Here is a 23,534-nt window from a genome sequence, read left to right as displayed (position 1 = left end):
AAAAATACATACACAAAAGCAACACTAACTCAGTAGGTTATGTCTATATATTTAGTGTGATTAATGAATTACTTGTCATTCAGCAACATAGGTGAATTTTGCAAAGCAATTTTAAATAAAGAAATCAAGCAGACAGCAGTAGTTCATGCCTGTTGTTCCCAATCAGGAGGCTCAAGGAAATGCAATGTTTAAATATAAGATTTCACCATCCATCTGGATAGCATACTGAGACCCCTATCTCAAACAGGAAGGCAGATACAAAATAGTCTCTACTTGTAGATACAGGATCTGAATTCCAATTGAGGCAAATTCAATTTAGGTTGAAGAGCAGGAAAATAATGCTTCCTCTTAGGGGGCTGCCAGCTGGCAGAGAGCTGACATGAACTGTTAGGAGGCTAGAAGAATTCTGCATATTATCTAAAAAGAAGTCCATGTGTATATATACAAAACCTTGTCAAGATGTAGACCTAAAACTTTATACCCTTATTAATTTCTTATCAATTACTACTTTAAAATTATCTAAATAGAGGATGTGCCTAGTCCTGCTGAGACTAGATATCCCAGGGTTGGATGGTTCCTAAGGGGGTATTCCCTTCCATGAGGAGAAGGGGGAGGGGACCAGGGTGGGACTGGGAAGAGAGGAGACAGGGGGCTATGATCAGGATGTAAATTTAAAAAGTTATCTCAGTCAGTGTTTTTCAATATTCCTAATGCTGTGACCCTCTAATGCAACTCCTCATGCTGTTGTGACACCCCCAAAATATTTCTGCTGCTACTCCATAACCATAATTCTTCTACTGTTATGAACAGTAATGGATATGTCAGATATGCAGAATATTGGATATGTGACTTCCAAAGGGGTCATGACCCATAGGTAGAGAACCATCGATCTACAAGTATATTATAGCTGTCCAAATAGAAAGTCCTTGGAAATGTTTATCATGGGTCATGTAAGGAAAGAATAACATGTTGTTGCATCACAGTTATCACTCATTATATCATGAGAGTCCCTTAATTTAGTTAAAAAAAAGTTTTAGAAAGAGGGTTAGAAAACTGCCATTATTCATTAACAAGAAGTACACGTTAGATAAAATATTAAAACTAAAGTGCCATGGCCTGCTGAGATTTATGGATTTTATTTTTGTGATTGACATTGTCTTCTATAGTCGCTTTTGCCAAAGACACAACAATATATCCCATATGATCGTTCTTTAAGACAAACAAAAGAAAAGCTGTTACACTATAGCACATACATATGGACTGTGCACTGTAACATGGGTTGCCTTCGTGATGATCTATAGAAACTTTTGATGATTCTACCTCAACAGGATAAAAAAGAAAAAAAAAACACCAGTGTTGTCTATTTTCTATTGTTTTTGTTTTGTTTTTATGAAATAATTATTTAACAGTATTTCTTCAACCATGACTGAAGAGGTGGCTCAGTGGATCAGTCGCTTTTAACACATGTGCGAGGATCAGGAATAAGGTCCCTATCACTTACATTACAGCTACACGGGCATAATTGATCACCTATAATCCCATTGTCTCTCCTAGCAGGAGAGAAAGGGTGTTTAAGCTGTGGGTTCAAGTGAGAACTGACCCCAAAATGTAAAGTGGAGAGTAATCCGGGAAGTCACCCAAGGTCAACATCTGGCCTCTGCATGCATGCACACACTCATGTATACACACACATACACATGCCAAAACACACATGAACATGCATACACATAACACACAAGCCCATGCAAAAAATTACAAATAAATAAACCTTGTACAGATAAAATTGTTAAATGCTTCTTGGAGCATCCATATAGTGGAAGTTTTAGTAGCTACTAAGCATAGTTAATGGTTAAAGGAATCTTGCAATAATGAAGTCAGTGTCCTTAAACTAAATCAGTATAGAATTACTTTCCCCAACATAAAACCCATAGGTATTTTATTAGAAAATACTTTTTGGAAAATGATAAATTATTGAGTTAATGCATCTCGCCTTGCCCATTCTTTCCATACATTCTGATCTGAGACCAGACAGAAATGTCCTCAGGGCCAGCAGTGAAGAGAGGTGTGAGTTTTGGATGCCACGAACATAGATGACTAGGATACTGTCTTGTTCTAGAAATTGAGAAGCTTATTTGGTGTTTTGTTTTGTTTTGTTTTTGTTTTGTTTTGTTTTTCTGTCCTATAATAGTACATACATACAAGACAATGGCTTTCCACAGAAGCCGAGTTTAGGTCTGTTTGAATGAGAAGTTGTCATCCCTTAGTTCCCATGTATCATTTATCAACTCACAAACTGCTTAGCTAGTACTGAATGCTAACTCATCTTGGTGCAACCTCAGTCTAACTGTACAGAGACCCCAGTGCCCCCGGTTAAATGGCCGCATACTATAAATCAAGATAGAGAGATTTCAGAAACAGGTAATACAATTTTTTCTGAAGACAAAGTAATTTGTTTAACAAGTAGGAAGAAAATTACTGACATCAGAGTGCATGCTACAGGTTTTATAGAATATTTTCAACCAGAGTTCACTTTACTTTTGGTTTCTAGATATCAAATAGAATGCCTACCTGTATTTTTTCAATTGTTTTAAAAAGAGAGATGAAAAAGAATACATTCAATGTAAATTTCCAATAAGTGGTCTCTGCTTAATTATGTACTTTATATTTTTATTGGAAGCATTTCTTTTAAAGTCTATATATTTTACTTTCAAATGATATTTTAACTTTGAGTGAAATCAGTAATCAACAGAGCAAAACCAAAAATGCACCATAGACATATCTGCACTCTTTTTAAAATAATTTGAAGTCTAAATTTTATTTTATATGCATGGGTGTTCTGTGTAGAACTTGCATGCCTAGTATCAGCAGAAGTGAGAAACAGGCATTAGCTTCCCTAAAACTGGATTTCCAACCAGTTGTGAGCCGCCATGTGGGTGCTAGGAATCGGTCTCGGGTACTCTGGAAGAGCGGCCATTGCCCTTAACCACCGAGCTATCTCATCACTACCTGCATTTGTCTTCTTGAAGATCTTACTTTGGTATATCCAGACAAATTGTGATTATGCTTCTCACCTCACTTTCGACTGACTGCAGGCAAATAACAACTATGCAATATTTGATTAATGACCTTTTTCTTCATTCCATATTGAGAGCAAGAATTATTTTGAAGAAAACCTAATCTTTTACTTAAAGGTCAAAAATACTTCATTTTGACTCTAATTTGTTTTCAACGAGGTACAAAAACCATCCCTCATTACCAAGACCAAGGATTTTTTTTTTATTTTTTTTTTTTATAAAACCACTGCTCACATCTCAAAATGTTTTGCATCTGTGACTTAGTTCCTCCTGTTGCACTTAAATTTTAAAAGCATTTTCTAGCTTGGATTTTGGTGTGTCCACAAAGCTGACTAGTATAGCATTTTGTTTTGGTCTCATAGCACCTGTGTGTATGTTAATCAGCATTGACTAATATGCATTACTTTTCCCTAGTAACCTAATTTTTCTCTTTTTCTCCTCTTTATTCTCCTTTGCCTACTCTTTGCTCTCTCAACTTCATCTTTCAGTCTCCTGTGAGCCCTGGCTTTGAGGTAGGTACAAAACTATCTGACATTAAGGATGTGCAGGAACATGGTCTTCACACCAACCTTGTACTGGTCCGTAGCTACATTAGCTGTGGTTGTTAGAGTTTATATGGAAGTTCAGTTGACTGAGTGCAGAGCCCTGGGGTATAGCTGTCCTGTCACTCTTTGTCATTTCTCATTGTCACTATTTGAATTCCCATAATTCTCAAATTGTCAAAGATTGGCATCTTCATTGAGGTGACTAAGGTTGATTTCTTAAGCCAAAGTTTGCCCCCTAAATGCTTGATTTTCTAACATAGGTATCTTATCTTTAAAAATGAAAGGGCAAGGTATTTGGTAGGCATGCTGGAGCTATGTTTTCATTCCAGATCCCACAGGATCATGCAAAGTGAGGACCCTGGCTGTCTCCTTGTCCCTCACCCCTGGTGTGGCTTGAGAACATAGGGACTAAGCAAAGGCTTGCATGAAAATGACTCTGACTTCCACCTCTACTTCTTGAGCTTAATTATTTTAGAAAACTTTTTTGGTTTTAACATTGTATAAATCACAAACTATTAGCTCTCTTCTCAGTGGTGGAATAGAAATGGAAACACTAAGCTCATCATTAAGGCAAAAATTGTCCTAGGATATGGAACAAATTTCCTTCCCCCAAAATATCATAAGACAGGCTTTTTAGCTGTCTTAAATAATTAGTAGAACGTTTCTCAAGCCTGCAGCCATGCTCTTGTTAGGATAATTCTCAAGCCAACTACCTTGCTAATATCTAGTTCCCTTTCTTTCAGGGCTGTGCCCACTGGGAGTTGGCACAGTGCTGTTTCCCTGCAGAGAATATAGACTTCAATCACCCTTGTTAGTATCCATTCTCAGATCAGCTGGTTTAGGTTCTTCTAGCAGAAGATCTTTTTTTTTTTTTTTTACTTTTTATTAGGTATTTTCCTCATTTACATTTCCAATGCTATCCCAAAAGTCCCCCATACCCTCCCACCCACTCCCCTACCTACCCACTCCCACTTTTTGGCCCTGGCGTTCCCCTGTACTGGGGCATATAAAGTTTGCATGTCCAATGGGCCTCTCTTTCCAGTGATGGGCAACTAGGCCATCTTTTGATACATAGGCAGCTGGAGTCAGGAGCTCCGGGGTACTGGTTAGTTCATAATGTTGCACCTACAGGGTTGCAGCTCTCTTTAGCTCCTTGGATACTTTCTCTAGCTCCTCTATTGGGGGCCCTATGATCCATCCAATAGCTGACTGTGAGCATCCATTTATGTGTTTGCTAGGCCCCAGCCTAGTCTCACAAGAGACAGCTATATCAGCAGAAGATATTAACATAAACACAACAGGAACTTGTTACAGGTTAAGTAAAATTGTCAAATCTAGATTTCATGTGTATATTTGATTAAAAAAATCTGCTGCAGTGGTGGTAAATTCCTATTTGGAAAATTACCTCTGCTGAAAAGTGCCCTGCATAGAGATGCTCAATGGAAAAACAATGTGTAGTTTTAGATTTTTGTAATTTGTTTTCCTGGATGTCTTTAGACATCATTTTTCAGGTGTACTTCTCTTTGGGAGTAATCCCCTAGCTCTTGAGACCTAAAAGAAGTGGGAGGCATTCTCAGACCTTGCATTCAGGAACTGAATGGGAAAGATGAGGAGAGATTTTGACTTTGTGAAATATATATCTGCTAAAGGAAACCTGGCTTTCTTCAAAGCACAGCTCTTGATAGAAATAAGAAAAATTTTCTGCATAACCTATTTTTCTGGAACTTTGTTTATATGTAGTTTTTCAAAGTGATAATCAATTTTCTCTTCGTCAACATCTACAGAGAGAAGGATGCATGTTGTAGACTACAATGTGATGTTTTTTCCAACACTCATTTTCCTTCAGTTTTATACAGTCTGAGGTGTTCTGAAGATATACTAACATAAGCTGACATAGACATGTACCATCCTTATCAAAAGATTTAGGAGAATAGAGTGATCTTTCTTTGAAATAAAGGAGGAAAAGCCAAGGCAGAAAAGAATGGATTGAAGGTAATGGGTGCCTCTGTAGATACATTATAATATAAAAGACAAAAATTATAAACCAACAACCAAAACCAAAAGTTAGGCTTTATAAATTTATTTTTTAAAAAAATAAAAACCCAGAATTATTTTAAATATTTTTAATATCTTGAAGAGGCATCTACTAGTACAGTTTTGAGGTTAACACCCTCTATAAAGCTTACTTTTAGCGATATTAATTTCTTCTACTCCAAACCTTCTTGTTTATTCTTAATATTCAGATTACCTTCGATAGGCTGTCAGGGAACATGGAGCTCCTTCTAAAACCTTGTGCTCTGTCTGAACATTTTATATCCCCAACCTTTAGGTTTTTTGTGAAATTTAAACAATATTCAGTTCAACTTTTTATGGAGTGCATATATTTCCAAAATAACAATTTGCCATAAGCTTGTTGTTTTCATAAAATACATAGACTCATGTGTAATTGTGGCAAGAATTCTTGCCTACACAGTTTCATAGAAATGTTCTCCTCAGAATAATCCGTTCACTTGCTGTTTTCATTAGTTTTTAACAATGAAGACAAGATCTATCCTTAACTGGTGATGGACCTGATAGACATTAGAAGAATTCAGGTAGATTCTTCTCTGATAAGCAAATAATGAGAAATAATTGTCCCTATGCTAAGAACAACTATGGTGATATTTTCTATCCAAAAGAACATTTCCAGGGCATTTTTCAGCATGACAAATATCTATGTAGAGGTATTTACTTGGTACCCTTACATTCTAGAGTTCCAGGAATCCTGGTGGCTCATCTACTTTATAGCCATTTTCCACTTTTGCATGCATGGTGGTTGTCTTGTAGTACACTGCCAGGTGTCACGAGGTTTCTCTTGATTACTGACTAAGTGAGCTCTCCACATACAAACCAGGGCAGTGTGCATTTTCAGTGAGGAGCCCTGAGCAGAGCTGCTTCACCAGTACTTCCCTGCTTCCTGATCATAAAACCTAGATGAAAAATGATGCTGGATCTCTGGAGAAGGAACCCTGAAGTAAAATAACTTGGTGGAGCTCCCTGTGGGGTAGCCTGATCTTATTCAATAGAACCCATATCTATCTATCTATCTATCTATCTATCTATCTATCTATCTATCTTCTGTATAAAAACTTTAAGAAGGGTGAGTATAAATGCAAGCACTATGGGGCAGAATTCCAGGAAGCCTACTTGGCAAGAGCATCAGGCATCACCTGTACATACTTTTTTAGGATTTAGGAAGAGTTGGATCTTGAACAAAGACTTCCCAGGCCAGCTTCATCCCTCTGGTAATGTAGCATGGCTTCTAGAAAGTTTCCCCAAAACCTACAGTAGGTTTTTGTTTTCTTTCACCTTCATCACTGAACATCTTGCCAAGTCTGGCCAGGCTGATACCCCTTTAATTCCTACCCACTTGTCACTACTGAGTTCTTAGTTGAAACAATGGACCCTTATGCTGTATGTAAGAGCTATGTATCATGGGGAATTCTCATATACAGGAAAATATGAAAAAATTGGTGTGAAAGTCATTATACCGAGAGAAGAAAATAGTGGGAAGTTAGAACTTAAAACTTTATAAGGTTTAAATATTTATGTTTTCAGGGGCAGGGAGGTGCTTCAGCTGAAAAAGGCATTTGTCCCCAGATCTGCAACCTGAGTTCAAGTTCTAAGAGCCACTCTTACTAATGGGTCTCTGACCTCTACATGTGTGCACCATACATGTACACAGTACACAGACACACATAACTACAGTATTCTACTATATTTAACATTTGTTTCCCCAGAAATCTGCTTCATTAAACATAGTTTTCTAACATGAAGTCATTTTAACTTAGGTAATTAAATTTTCCTCCTTTCACAGGAAAAGTGTTTCCTTTTCAAGATAAATTTATTTAAAAAGGTAATGTGCAGAACTTATGAAGTAAAGTGTCACTTTCTCTAAATAGCCCAACTTATGGTAATAATCTATTTCTCTTTTTGCTTATAGGCATTCACTAGAAATACCACCGTCATTTAGTTAGTAATCTTAGAACTTAGTTCTTGAGTGAGTTGGGAGCTATAGGTAGAAGGAAAGGCCTCTGGCTTAAAAATCTCATCTTGCCTTCTTATGTTGTTTTGGAAGGAGTAGCATGCACACACACACAGAGACATACACAGGCACAAACACACACACACATGGAGTGCACTGACACTATAGTATGGCGTTAAGTAACACAGGCTAGGGGCTAGAGAGATAACTCAGTGGTTAAGAGCACTGACTGCTCTTCTAGAGGTCCTGAGTTCAATTCCCAGCAACTACATGGTGGCTCACAACCATCTGTAATGGGATCTGATGCCCTTTTCTGGAGTGTCTGAAGACAGTGGCAGTGTACATTAAATAAATAAATCTTATAAAAAAAAAGAACGTAGGCTAGGACTCTGTGAAAGGCTGCAAAAGTAACTTACCTTTATTTTTAATTCTCAGAGGAAACCTCTAGTCTTTGAAGAAGTCTAGGCATCTTTATACTTCCCCAACTTCTCCTTGGTATCAACAGTATGCCCACCCTAGGCCACTGGCTATTCAAGTGGAGCCAAATACTCAATTATGGGAATAAATGTCACTAATTTGATTGTCCTTGATTTAACTTAGATAATTAGTTTTCTCCCCATCACTTTCTATATGTAGACTCAGGCTGGCATTTAAAGTGCCAGAGCAGAAGTTGAGGACACGCATTCATGGTCTTTCTCACTGGAAATGTCCCCTCTCCCATTTTATCGGTTTAGAGTGTATTGCATTAAGTTTGCATTGCTGTCTCTTCTCTTTCTCTTTTTTTAAAGGTAAACTTACTTATATCATGTTTCCCTTTGGGACCAAGCTTTGTAGGGTGTTGGTAACTGACATTTGAAAGAACAGGGCCTGCAATTGTGCAAATGCTTCAACAGTCCTGATGCTTTCCCTGCAAAAGGATGGATCACTTAAGAAAACCTAGGTCTCTCTTACCCTCCCCTTCTGTTTACTCAAAGGAGTGAGGCAATATAAAGTAAATGTAACTTCCAAGACTACTTTAGCACTCAGCAGATCTACATCTCCTTATATTGTTCAAAGGGTGTTCCATGTGTCATTACTTTGAAAGCTTTCATAAATTGCTCCAAACATTAAGAAATGAATTCTCCACTGTAAAACACAGCATCCGTCACCACTAAGCAGGGGGTACACTTTTTTTCCTGCCCTATAATAACCCTTTTAACGGTTATGAAAGGTTTTGATCAGCTTTTATTTATACTGTGTATTTAGGACATCCAACTGAGAATTCAAACTCATTTATCTGGCACATTTGGCATAAAGTTCTAAGGACATAGAGTCAGAATACAATTAAAAACATGCGAGACTCAGCAAATATCCTACCTTCAACACACCATGTATGTTTCAGTGTGAATGTTGTCCCTTGTGGCTTCATATTTGCCTACAGTCAAAGGCAGCTCTGTACTGGAAAAATGTCTTACTCCCTATGTGAAGGGTAGTGTTTGGGGGAAAGATAGATGTTTCATCTTTCTTCACAAGTATCCACTCTCTGACCTTGCCAGTAGATATTCTAGCACCAGTCGCAGGTGGGGTTAGTCATTGGCAAATAACTGTAAAACTGTGTGTTAGCTTACAAGTAGGGAAACTTCTTGGTAGTCTCAAGATTGGAAGGGCTCTGTTTTCTTAGACAGACTTTTACTTGTTGATGGTGTCAAAAATCTGCAAGACTCAATTTGTGGCCCACACATACAGGTCTTTCAGGAAAACTCTTTTCTGAACCATCTCTCACTTGGACTGTGACGCTTCCCCCTGAGTGAAACTACCTTTACTGGCCCATACCCTGAGTGAAACAGGATTCCACAAGTGTGTAATCTGGAGAAAGACAAGGTAGATAAGGTCCTTCCCTCACAGAGCTTTTATTCTGGTGACAATTTAAAAACAATGGACAGGTAGACCAGTAATCCCAAGGCTTGGGTAATTACTCAACAGGAGACAGAATGTTTTGATACAGAAAGCATAGAGAAGTGGTATGGGACCTCTTCCAGAAGCTAGTGAGTAAGTAAACTGTAAACAAACAAGGAAGAGCCCTCTATATTGATGAAAAGGCTAAGAGAGAGAAAGGTAACAGAGACAGTTATGCTGGGAACAGAGTGCTATTCAAGAGATACCTGCTTGAGCACAGAGTTAGTTTTTTTCCTAGTCTTCGTATATCCAGTAGCATCTCATTGGACCTTCAGGTTAGTACACTCCAGGTAGCTTTTGGTAACTAGGATAAACTTAAGGACTGTGGGGAAAACTTTTTTGTATAGTTTTCTGGTATGTTAACCCATCTTTGAACTTCTAGAATCAAGTATGAATTCATACAGTTGGGTGTAGTTTTATATAGTCATTATTAAAACTGTTCAGATAAAGCAATACCTGGATTGGATGGTAGGCAGATAATTGATGGCTCCTACATATAAAAGCTCCTGATTCATCTTGTTACTGTGTCCAAGAAAATACCTATTACTCAGATGTGTTCAGCTTAATACAGCAAATTATTTGAAAATATGTCATAGAGGTCAAAGATAAGGCTTCACAGTATTTCACATCAACTGAATTTTGGTATAAAGGACACTTGTTCATTTTCAGTGTCCTATGCCTTCTTTATTCACTTACATGAGGGAAATAAAGTATAATTGCTGTGATATATTATCATAAATCCCAGGACTGCAGGAACAGGTGGATATCGAGAAAGAACGTTATCTGAAATAAGACTCCATGAGTTCATAGTTATTACATTTAAAGCTGTGTTGAGTCGACTACTTATAACCTTCTGTGATTGAATTTTCTCTATGATGATGGAGATGATGATAGAGTTAGTTACAACATTTCACATCTTTATCTTTATCTTATAAAAACTTCTTTTTTCCTTCCTTCCTTCCTTCCTTCCTTCCTTCCTTTTAAATTATTACCTTGTTCAAAGTTCAGAGCAAACCATATTTCTTCTGCATAGAGGTGATTGGCACATTCACTCACAACCCTCCCCTTCCCAAACTTTCACTTCCCTTTTCTTTCTATGTTGTCAACATCTAGACTGACTTTCTTTATAATGTGCATACCTGGGCTTCCTGCTTACCCAGTATAACTAAAGGAGAGTTGCAGAGCTAGATCACCTGGTAAGGCCATTAACTGTTCTTGCAAGGAGGCAGGGTGAATCCTCAACAGCAACCTGATAGCTCACAACAATGTGCAACTTCAGTTCTAAATAGTCCAATACTCTCCTATGTTCTCCTATGATCTCTGTGGGCACCTGAATTCATGCTTGCATTCATGCATACATACATACATACATACATGCACATGATAAACTTGCAGTCAAACAAGTTCACAACCATATACATTTTTTAAAAAAGAAAATAAGTTTAAAAGTCATATACAGGAAGGAAGGAAAGAAAGAAGAAAGGAAAGGAAAGGAAAGGAAAGGAAAGGAAAGGAAAGGAAAGGAAAGGAAAGGAAAGGAAGGAAAGGCAATATTTGCGCAGTGGCCCTCCTTTTGCACTGATACTCTTGTCTCCAGTTCACTGCAGTCTCCATCTTCCACTATTGCATCTTTGTCATGCAGGCCCTGTACCTTATTACTAACTGCCTGTGAGTATTTAATCTTGTTCTCTTCTTCCACTAGAGCAGAGCACTGCACAGAATCAAGTATGAATCATAGAGTTGGGTGTACGTTTATATACTCATTATTAAACCTGGAAATCTAACCTTGTTTAGATTTTACGTGCAGGAGGCATATTCAGGAGACTGTTTTTCTAAAGCTTTGCATATTTGTGGTATCCATTTGGTTGGTGGATTTTCCTCATTGAAATGGTTTGTGTTACATTGCCAGTGTTGTGCTTTAGAGATGGCTCAGCAGTTAAGACCTCGGTTCAGTTTCCAGCTCACAGTCATCCAGGGCCAAAAGATTTACTGCCGTCTTCTGGTCTCGTGGGGCACTGTATAAAATCGGTCCACAGATATACCTGTCAGCAAAACACCCATACACATAAAATAAAAATAAAATATCAAAATTATGTTTTTAATTCCTGATGTAACGTTCATGTGGGAATTGGCATAGACATATGTTATGTCACTATAATAACAAAATGACTGTGTCAAAGACAATCTTTGTGTAACGTTAAATAAGATATTAAAGCCTGTGTTTGAGCATCTCTTGAAGTATCTCACTCATTGTTCTCATGGACATACTTCTTGAAACCATATTTTTACTTGTAGAAGAAGTGTGTATTGCTTTCCTGATACTTGTTTTTTATTAAAAATATTTTTCATAAAATATATGCTGATCCCAGTTTTCTCTTCTCCAGCTTCTCAAAGATCCACTCTACCTCCCCACCCTTCCAACTCCATTCATTCTTTCTTGTTTTCTTTGATAAACAAACAGGCAAGGGAAAAAAAAATAAGCAAACAAAGTAGAATTATAAAGGCAACACAGTGAGCACTTGCACACATGCAAACACACATATGGAGTGTTGTTTTTATTTTTAACAGCATAATAACATCCCGTTGAGTATTGTCTATTCATCTGGTGATGGATGTTCTGGCTGTTTCAAAGTTCTGGCCATTATTAATAGAGCAGAAATGAACATAAATGATCAAATGTCTCTATAATAAAATGTATAGACCTTAGGGTATGTGCACGGCATGGGTATCACTGTATCTTGAGGGAGATCTATTCCCAGATTCTTGTGGAACCATCACACTGATTTCCATGGTGGCTTGGGACAGGTTTATATTCCCACCAGCAATAGCTGAGTGTTCCCCTTAGCCCACACCCTTGCCATCATGAGCTGCTATTATTGATACTGGCCATTATGATGGTATAATCTGAAATCTCGAAGAAATTTTGGTTCAGATCTCCCTGATAGCTAAAGATAGTGAGCATTTCTTTGTTTTTTATTTGCATCCTAAATGTTGCCTCCCTATCCCCCTCCCAGAGTTCTTCCCCCATCCCTCTTCTCCTTTGCCTCTGAGAGGTACCTCCCTTCAGGCATCCTTCCTCCCTGGGGCATCAAATCTCTACAGGATTAGGCACCTCCTCTCCCACTGAGAACAGGAAAGGCAGTCCTCTGCTACATTTGTGCCTGGGGCCTTAGACCAGCCCATGTATGCTCTTTGGTTGGTGGCTCAGTCTCTGGGAGCTCCCATGGATCCAGGTTAGTTGATACTGTTGGTCTTCCTGTGGGGTTGCCATCCTCTTCAGTTCCTTCAATCCTTCCTCTTACTCTTCAATAGGGGTCCCTGACCTCTATCCAATGCTTGCCTATGAATATCAGCATCTGGTAGAGCTTCTCAGAGTTCTTTAAGTGTTTCCCAGCCATCTGTGGGTCATCTTTTGAAAACTCTCAGGAGCTGTGTTCACTATTTCTTAATTGAGTTATTTATTTTCTTAAGATTGTTTTGTTTTGTTAGTTTTTAAGTTCTTTCTATATATTAGATATGAACACCATTGCTTCTTTACAACTGTAGAAGACACATATAATGACGAGTCTTCCCTCTTCTTGGGGGCTTTAAATTTATCAGTTGGGACAGATCAACAAAGAAATGTCTACATTGTATGCTATTCTCCATTTTTCTATTTCTCTTTAACTTGAAAGTTTTCTCCAAAGTCTAGGCACAAGTGGCCATGTGGATTGAATATTATTTAATAAGCAGAACGTAGTTTGAGTGCTGTAAGGCTTTGTTTGAATCATGTTTTTCTGTAAGACTTATCTCTCAGGAAGGCTTGCATTTGATGTTTACATGGGTAGCAATGAACAAACCACAAGGAGAGGGAAGATTTCTACCCTGCTTCCCAGGGAACTAATGGAGATTTCATTTCAAAGTGAATATGCTGTTTGGGAGAAATGCTTGAATCCTGTTCAATATTTAAAGACAAACTGGCACTTGAAGTCCCATGATGTAATCAGAGCATTACTTACCAGGATAGTGCCCATCTTGCTAAGTCATTAATGTAGGGTATTGAGTTAAAAGCAAATCCTAATCCTTCCTCATAGAAGCAAAGTATGCTGTCTTTCTAAGATGGCTGCCAATGCAGAGGTTTCTCTAGAGGGTAGTCATTGTATGCAAAATACTGTTAGTGAGAGTTTTATTTCAGAAAGATGAACTTCTTTTAAAAAAAAATGACCTCTATAATATTGCATGTATTTAGTCCTTATTTCTGGATTTAAAATGGTTTCCATCATTGTTCGGTTCTGATATATTCTCCCTATACACAGAGAAAGGAAGTCGCACTTTGTGTAAACACTTCATTGTCTAGTTTGCCAAATAAAATAATTGCATGCATCTACCCCAAACCTTATTGTATGAGCATATTGATCCTGATATAAATTTGACCCCTGGAATTTCATTCATAGGACCTAGGGCTAATATAAAATGTAAATTTTTGAAGTGCATTCTTCTGCATGTGCTTCTGGTAATTATAGAGAAGGTAATTTAAATCAGTTCTTGAAATTTGGACCAGGTTTTGCTCTGAACATATTAATGAAACAGAATTAAAAAAAAAATCATTCAGCTGTTTTGTTTACAGAGCCTGTCAACATTTCTCCTGTTCCATGAAAAAGCAATCCAGTACAGAATGTCCAGGTTTACCAAATACATGAAACCAGGCTAGGCTGTAAGCAACAATGCAAATCCACCAGCTGGATAAACTCAGAAAAACACCCTCCTTTCTGTTGTTGGGTATGCAAGGATTTGCTCTGTATGAGAGTGATTTTTAGGGAAAGATGTAATATGAGAATCTAGAGTAGTGTAATGTATTAAATCCACTACAATTAAATGTGCTAGTGATAAAAGAAAACAAAGCAATTTAAGGAAGAAAGGAGACGATGCTCTGTATCTAACACATAAACCACAGCACCAGGCTCTTGCCAGCTTCCTATAGAAGTTCCCGTAAGTGCCTTGCAATTAACAGATTTCACAACTTTTGAAATTTTGCAGGTTTTCCTTTATTTGTTTGATTTTCTTAAAATAGAATCTTACCAGTTAGCCCAAGCCTGGAACTTGGCAATCCCACTGCCTTAGATTTCTAATGGAGGAATTGCAGCCTCGGGCAACCATACCTTGTTTAAAGGTTTGATTTCAGGGTTCTGTTCCCATGATCATAAATATTTTTAACAGGGACTACTGATGGGAATTCTGAGATTCTATTTCTTGGACACTTGTCTGGTCCACAAAGTGTGTGTGCCTTGTTCTATGAGCTCCCAAGTTTTGATCTGCTGCTGTTATGTAGTTTACATTCGTAAAGCCCTGTATGAGCTCTTAGGACATCAACTGGTAGTAACCCAGTTTTCTCTCTTTTAGTTGGACTCATAATTTCCTTCTGACACCTCACACAGTCTATGTATATATGGTTCCAGAAACAGAATTCAGTACTGTAAACCAACCTTCATACAGATGTTCAATTGTCTTTTTTACTAAGGTACCAGTCATCTGATAAAATTGAGAGTGACAACCCCCTACCACCATCATATCAATTTCTGCATCAGGTACCATGTATATGTATTCCATTTCAAGACTGCGAGAATTGCTTTTTCATTTAGAATTATAAGTCCTATTTGATATTATTAATTATATTTGAGACTGAAAAAAGATAACAATAGATGCATCTATGTGAGATACCACTTGATTTTAAAATTTCACATACTATGACTGTCCAGGAACCCCACTTTCTTACAGCTATTAAGGTCAGTCTCTGACTGAACATTTTGTGTCTTGGCTGTCCCTGCCCTGTTGTGTCATGTGGCCCAGTGAATCCCACCACTGTAGAGCAGTCTTTGGGACAGAGTGGCAGTCAATCTCAGTTCTCAAAAATTATAATTTTTTTTATTCAAATTTATTAAGTGAGTCTGTTTTCAAAGGGATAAATTGGATGACTACTTAAGAATAATCTAGGTTCCTGCAGTTATGAGGAGAAAATCGATGTGGGTAAGCTGGAAACACCTATTTGTCACATTCCTTCTTGTTCTTTCATATGAGGTGGACCCATGATATTGGAATAGCTTTGTGTCAAAACACAGCTCAGAATTAGAAATCCTAAATTAAGGATAGTAAACAGAATGTGATTTGGCCAGAACTTTATAGAATTTTCCACATTGGAGAATAAAGTCTGCTAAGGAGGTAAGGACAGTAGCTAAACGTTTTTTTCTGTTCTTTAACTCTCCAACTATGGAAAAATTATCACTTTTGTTGTATTGGAGTCTTGAAACTGGCCCAGTGACGACAGTCTAAACACACTGAACAATGATCTAATCCTGCAGAGTTAATTATCCTTCAGTAGCATTGATGGCATTGCTTTAATATATTTGTGATTCTTTTTTAAATATTTTTATTAGACATTTTCTTATATACATTTCAAATTTCAAATGCTATCCTGAAAGTTCCCTATACACTTCCCCCACCCAGCTCCCCAACCACCTACTCCTGCTTCTTGGCCCTTGCATTCCCCTGTACTGAGGTATATAAAGTTTGCAATACCAAGGGGCCTCTCTTCCCAGTGATGGCCAATTAGGCCATCTTCTGCTCCAGATGCAGCTAGAGACATGAGCTCTGGGGGTACTGTTTAGTTCATATTGTTGCTCCACCTATAGGGTTGCAGACCCCTTCAGCTCTTGGGTACTTTCTCTAGCTCCTATATTGTGGGCCCTGTGTTCCATCCTATAGATGACTGTGAGCATACCAGACAGCTATACCAGGGTCCCTTCATCAAAATCTTTCTGGCATATGCAATAGAGTCTGGGTTTGGTGGCTGATTATGGGATGGATCCCTGGGTGGGTAGTCCATCCTTTTGTCGTAGCTCCAAACTTTGTCTCTGTAACTCTGGTTAGTTGATATTGATTCTTGTTTCATAAGCTGTTAGCCTATTTTTATTAGCTCCCTCAAGGTCTGAACAAAGAATTACCAGAGTAGCTAACCATTATAGTTTTATGTTTTGATTTTTGCTTTAATTTTTTCATGCAGTATGTATTATTAACATTCTTTCTGAGCTAACGCCATCAGACCCTGGCCCATTTCTTTTTGGCTTTTAATAGCTGTCTCTATATCACTAGTCGTTATAAGTCTGTTTACATTCTGTAATGCATCTTGAGTTAACTTTGGTAAGTGGTATGTATCAAAAAAGTAATGTATTTCTCTTAGGTTTTCCAGCTTAGTACAATATAGATTTTTATAGTATGTCCTCATAACTGTGAGTTTCCTCAGAGTCTATTGCAATGGCTCCATTTTTACCTCTAATTTTACTAATATATATTTTTCTTTCTGCTTTTAAAAGTTACTTTATCCTTTCTACTCTTTTTTTTTAATATTTTATTAGGTATTTTCCTCATTTACATTTCCAATGCTATCCCAAAAGTCCCCCATACCCTTCCCCTCACTTCCCTACCCACCCACTCCCACTTTTTGGCCCTGGCGTTCCCCTGTACTGGGGTATATAAAGTTTGCAAATCCAATGGGCCTCTCTTTCCAGTAATGGCCGACTAGGCCATCCTTTGATGCATATGCAGCTAGAGTCAAGAGCTCCAGGGTACTGGTTAGTTCATAATGTTGTTCCACCTATAGGATTGCAGATCCCTTTAGCTCCTTGGGTGTTTTCTCTAGCTCCTCCATTGGGGGCCCTGTGATCCATCCAATAGCTGACTGTGAGCATCCACTTCTGTGTTTGCTAGGCCCTGGTGTAGTCTCACTACAGACAGCTATATCAGGGTCCTATCAGCACAATCTTGCTAGTGTATGCAATGGTGTCAGCGTTTGGAGGCTGATTATGGGATGGATCCTTGGATATGGCAGTCTGTAGATGGTCCATCCTTTTGTCTCAGCTCCAAACTTTGTCTCTATAACTCCTTCCATGGGTGTTTTGTTTCAAATTCTAAGAAGGGGCAAAGTGTCCACACTTTGGTCTTCCTTCTTCTTGAGTTTCATGTGTTTTGCAAATTGTAACTTATATCTTGGGTATTCTAAATTTCTGGGCTAATATCCACTTATCAGGGAGTACATATCATTTGAGTTCTTTTGTGATTGGGTTACCTCACTCAGGATAATGCCCTCCAGGTCCAACCATTTGCCTAGGAATTTCATAAATTCATTCTTTTTCATAGCTGATTAGTACTCCATTGTGAAAATGTACCACATTTTTTGTATCCATTCCTCTGTTGAGGGGCATCTGCGTTCTTTCCAGCTTCTGGCTATTATAAATAAGGCTGCTATGAACATAGTGGAGCATGTTTCTTTCTTACTAGTTGGAACATCTTCTGGATATATGCCCAGGAGAGGTATTGCAGGATCCTCTGGTAGTACCATGTCCAATTTTCTGAGAAACCACCAGACTGATTTCCAGAGTAGTTGTACAAGCCTTGCAATCACACCAACAGTGGAGGAGTGTTCCTCTTTCTCCACATCCTGGCCAGCATCTGCTGTCACCTGAATTTTTGATCTTAGCCATTCTGACTGGTGTGAGATGGAATCTCAGGGTTGTTTTGATTTGCATTTCACGGATGATTAAGGATGCTGAACATTTTTTCAGGTGTTTCTCAGCCATTCGGTATTCCTCAGGTGAGAATTCTTTGTTTAGCTCTGAGCCCCATTTTTTAATGGGGTTATTTGATTTTCTGGAGTCCACCTTCTTGACTTCTTTATATATATTGGATATTAGTCCTCTATCTGATTTAGGATAGGTAAAGATCCTTTCCCAATCTGTTGGTGGCCTTTTTGTCTTATTGACGGTGTCTTTTGTCTTACAGAACCTTTGCAGTTTCATGAGGTCCCATTTGTCAATTCTCGATCTTACAGCACTAGCCGTTGCTGTTCTATTCAGGAATTTTTCCCCTGTGCCAATATCTTCGAGGCTTTTTCCCACTTTATCCTCTATAAGTTTCAGAGTCTCTGGTTTTATGTGGAGCTCCTTGATCCACTTAGATTTGACCTTAGTACAAGGAGATAGGAATGGATCAATCGCATTCTTCTACATGATAACCACCAGTTGTGCCAGCACCATTTGTTGAAAATGCTGTCTTTCTTCCACTGGATGGTTTTAGCTGCCTTGTCAAAGACCAAGTGACCATAGGTATCTGGGTTCATCTCTGGGTCTTCAATTCTATGAAATATAAATGAAGAAAATAATAAAAAATTGTTTAAAAAAACAAATAAACAACAAAAAAAGAATATACCTTCTTCTTGGCAGCTCAAGAGACATTCTCCCAAATTGAGCACATCCTTAGACAAAAACAACTCTTTTTTTTAAATTTGGTATTTTCCTCATTTACATTTCCAATGCTATCCCAAAAGTCCCCCATACCCTCTCCCCCACCCCCCTACCCACCCACTCTCACTTTTTGGCCCTGGCGTTCCCCTGTACTGGAGCATATAAAGTTTGCAAGACCAATGGGCCTCTCTTCCCAATGATGGCTGACTAGGCCATCTTCTGATACATATGCATCTAGAGACAGGAGCTCAGGCTGTACTGGTTAATTCATATTGCTGTTCCTTCTATAGGGTTACAGACCCCTTCAGCTCCTTGGGTACTTTCTCTAGCTCCTCCATTGGGGGCCCTGTGTTCCATCCAATAGATGACTATGAGCATTCACTTCTATATTTGCCAGGCACTGGCATAGCCTCACAAGAGACAGCTATATCAGGGTCCTGTCAGCAAAATCTTGCTGACATATGCAATAGTGTCTGAGTTTGGTGACTGACTATGGTATGGATCCCGGGGTGGGGCAGTCTCTGGATGGTCCTTCCTTCTGTCTCAGCTCCAAACTTTGTCTCTGTAACTCCTTCCATGGATATTTTGTTCCCCATTCTAAAGAGGAACAAAGTATCCACACTTTGGTCTTCCTGAAGAAGCTATATTCTTTAGTGTTTATGTAGATGGCTGTTAGGCACATTTGACTTTGAATAGAACTCCATTGTTTCTGTGTTTAGTTTTAGTTTGGATGACCTATCTATTGGTGAAAGTTGGGTATTAAAGGTATCTACTATCACCATGTTGGTATCAATATGTAATTTTTAGCTGTAGTAATTTTTCTTTTATGAACTTGGGTGATCTTTTGTTTGGTACATACATGCTTGGAAATGCAATGCCCTCTTGGTATGCTTCCTTTTTAATGACTATCTATTGTCAGTTCCCACATCTTCTGATTAGTTTTTTATTGAAGTTTTTTGCTCAGGTATTAAAATAACTCAGCCTGCTTACTTCTTTGGTACATTTGTTGCTTCTATCTTTTTACTCTGAAGTGCTTACCGTCCTTCATGGTAAGGTATGTTTCTTTGCTGCACCAGAAAGATTAATCTTGTTTTATAAGTCAATCTGTCAGTCTATTTCTTTTTATTGGAGGAATCAAGGTCATTTGTATTGAGAGTACTTATGAGAAGTGCTTACTGATTTCTGTTATTTTGTTATTGTTTTATGGAAGACCCTTGTCCTCTCTTAACTAACTGTTCTGTCTTTATGATGTAGTTAGCCTTACATTCAGACCGAAGTTTTACTTCTAGTGCTTTCTGTACTTTCCATAGATTGATGGACAGAAATTGCTTCAGATTCTTTTGTCATGAGATATTTTCCTTGCTCTGTCAATTGTGATTGATAGCTTTACTCTTTCTAGAATCCTAGGCTGTCATCTATGGTCTCTTAGAGGTTGTAGTATGTTTGTCCAGGATCCTTCTGGGTTTCATTATGTCTACTGAAAATCCAGGCGTTCTAATGACCATGTATTTATTTGGGTCTTGATTTTTTCCCTTGCAGCTTTTAATATGCATGGTTTGTTCTGTACATTTTAGTGTTATTCTTGTCCTGTGTATTTGTTCATCAGAGTGCCTGTTGTACCTTGATGGGAGTCTCTTTCTTTAAATTGGAGAAATTTCTTCTATGGTTTTCTTAAAAGTTTCTTCTGTATCCCTATATGTCATAGATCTGGTCTTTTCGTAGTGTCCCACATTTTTCTGGATGTTATATCCCTGTAGTCTCTTACTTTTTTTTTATGTTTAATTTTTTTTTTGACTGAGCATTTCTTCTACCTTGTCCTCAAGATCTACAATTCTTTCTTCCATGTCTTAGACTCGGTGCATGAGACTTATCTCGGAGGTCTATTTTGATATCCTGTGTTTCATTTCCATTTTTATTTCAACTTGTGTTTTCTACTTTCATCCTTTGAATTATTTTGCATTATTTTATTTCAACTATTTGTGTTGTCACAGTGTTTATTGTTTATTCATATCCGCTTTAGGGTCCTTGAACATGTTCCTAATTACCATTTTGAAGTCCTTGTCTTGTGTTTCAGCCAAATTGCTTTCTGCAGACCTCACTTAACTGGGTTGCTGGCTTCTAGAAGGAGCACTTTTTCTGGGTTGTTTACGTGTTTGTGTTTTTTACTAGTGTCTAAGGGTCTGGAGATAGGATATTTGAATTTTTTTGTGTGTAAATATTTTGTCTTTGTTGGATGGGCCCTCTGTTCTTTGTTGCTTTTGTCCACAATAGGTCCTAACTAAGTGTGGTGCCTGTCAGGTTTCTAAGTCACAACCGTGTGCGGTAGTTGTGTGGTTTCTAGCTGAGGGCCACTCTGCATGAGCATACTCACAGACTAGTAGAGATGGGGCCAGACAGAAAGACTGAATGGTGCCACCAGGAAGAGCTAATGGGATTCAGGGTCTGCATCAAGAGACTGAGACTCTAGGTGATGTGGGTGCTCTGGGGGCTTAAGCATATAAGCTCCAGCAAGACTAAGAGGGCGTCTGATAAGATTAGAATTAAAGAAAGAACGGAGAATGGAAGTCCCACCTGAGTCCCAGCCGAGTGTGGTCACACTGTGTTCTTGATAGAGATCCTATGGGTCAATGGAGTCACTGGGTCAGAGATGGCCTCGAAGACCTTTCTATGCCACCAGGATGTATTCATTTTTCTATCATTGAATTCTAATTAGGGATGTAGCCATGGGCATAACATTCCAAGCAGAACCCTTATGGCACATTTCACTTTGCTGCAGCTGGTGTGTCTCAAATTCATCTCCCTACTGAGTAATAAGTGGTTCTGGATTTTGGTTAACCAGAGACTAAAATGGATGGAGATTTTATGAAAGTGGGATTTAATTTTTAACTTGTCAATAGTTGTTCCAATTTTCAAATTGGCATGACAAGATAAAAAGACAGGATTCTTACAGCAAATAAATACAATATTTTGGCTCCCGTCTTTGTTAGAATTTAATGTAAAAAATTATTTAAAGTGTGTGAGCTTTGGTATGTGAACTTCTCATAACGAAGGCTGTCTTTTAAGGCAGCTAACACTTATTCATGTAGAGTAGGAGTTTAGCTAATTAACTATACAATTACAATGGCTACTAACACGTACTTCTGTTCATCTCCTATTCCAAATAAATGTATTCTAATATTCCCAAGTATATAATCATGAAATTGTTCAAAGGTATTGAAGTAATATTTAATTTCAGTTAATGCAGTTTTAAAATCTATATACTAGATTTATTAAATAGTTCCCGAATGATAGACAGTAAGCACAGCAGTATTATTATTACCACATATACTAGTCTTTATGGTTCTCATGAAGCCCATTAGTTGCTATGTTTCTTAATTCTAAGAAGGGTTACCTCACTTAAGCTCTTTCTCTTTTGATATAATTGAGAAATTATTTAAAATCACATTAATTTTTCCCTCAAGGAAACCCAAAGAAACTGGAGGTGACTTTCAGAACGAGTACTGTCTAGAGATAGAATTTCCATCTCTACCACTGTGAGCCAATGGCACCTCTCTCCATGGGAATATGGTGATCTAGAAAATTCCTGTAAGAAGACAGAAGTGGGCTTAAGGATCATTATTTATTTTCTTTCAGTTTTGTATTTCTATGTTAAAAGTAACTGTAATTAATACTTTAAAGAGAAAAAGAAAAGAAGAGAAATGGTTTAAAAGTCCGAGAAATCAGGTTCATATATTTGGGTCTCCAGTCTCTTGGTTCAGATTATAGACAGAGTAACTCAAATATGAGAGAAGTGGGAGTAAGCTACATTAATCAATGGAAATCTCCTTTCAGATTGCCTCCTGTTGGCGATCAAATCACTGAATTCAGCAGCAAAACAAAATGAAACTTAAAAATAGAGTTAAATCGCAATCAAGTGTATGACACGTCATCACCCTTTATGGTTTCTCACAACAGCAAAAGTCTCCATCTGAGTCATTTATCGGCCGTGAGAAGAGGTCAAATTCGCAGTCATACATCGGACGGCCGATTCAGCTCGACAAGCTCCTAATGTCTAAGGTGAAGGTGCCACACACCTTTGTCATCCACTCCTACACACGGCCCACGGTCTGCCAGTTCTGTAAGAAGCTCCTCAAGGGCCTCTTCCGGCAGGGCCTGCAGTGCAAAGGTGAGGGCCACTCGGGCACCAGGCACTGGCCGCCTGCCACGCGAAGCCACGAATGAACGGAAGTTGCTATAATTTTATGTTGCTACATTTTCTCTGTCTGATGATTTTTTTTTTTTTGTCTGTTTGTTTCATCTTAAAATCATCATGATTAGATTGCAGATTCAACTGTCACAAACGCTGCGCACCCAAAGTACCAAACAACTGCTTGGGTGAAGTGACCATCAATGGAGGTAGGGAAGAAGTCATCGCCGTCTGTTATGTTGCATGCCGGTCACAGAAGGTGGTAATTATGATTTATCAGGGCTTTGCTCTTTTATTTTTCAGTTGAGAAATTTGTAACTCAGCTCCAAATAAGCAGTGGCTCACTCCAGATCACTGGGTTTTTGATATAATAATAATAATAAGTAATAAATCTTCACACAGTACACAGCTCATATTGAAAACTTGCACTGCCTACCCTCCTTATTACACTCCTTAAGCCTAGTTTGTTCAGAAATTCCCTCTTGGAATACTTACAAA

At 38.2% G+C, this 23,534-nt stretch overlaps 1 protein-coding gene across 3 annotated transcripts in view; it reads left to right on the top strand.

Moving 5' to 3' along the window:
* The window catches only part of Prkd1 (protein kinase D1), a 290,171-nt gene that overhangs the window by 213,481 nt on the left and 53,156 nt on the right, over positions 1-23,534 (top strand). For 2 of the 3 annotated variants that reach the window (XM_085830348.1, XM_085830347.1), the window contains exons 5-7: positions 3,563-3,586; positions 22,805-23,015; positions 23,168-23,245. In XM_085830348.1, the coding sequence (XP_085686474.1) occupies positions 3,563-3,586; positions 22,805-23,015; positions 23,168-23,245 (313 nt within the window). The remainder of the gene's footprint in view (positions 1-3,562; positions 3,587-22,804; positions 23,016-23,167; positions 23,246-23,534) is intronic. The other variant, XM_085830349.1, reaches the window with a different exon arrangement.

The sequence above is a fragment of the Mus caroli genome, unplaced genomic scaffold (assembly GCF_978045245.1).
Source record: "Mus caroli unplaced genomic scaffold, Mus_caroli_1 scaffold_14, whole genome shotgun sequence".
Classification (NCBI taxonomy): Eukaryota; Metazoa; Chordata; class Mammalia; order Rodentia; family Muridae; genus Mus; species Mus caroli.
The sequence above is the reverse complement of the archived record's forward strand: the minus strand, read 5'-3'. Positions and strand labels throughout refer to the sequence as shown.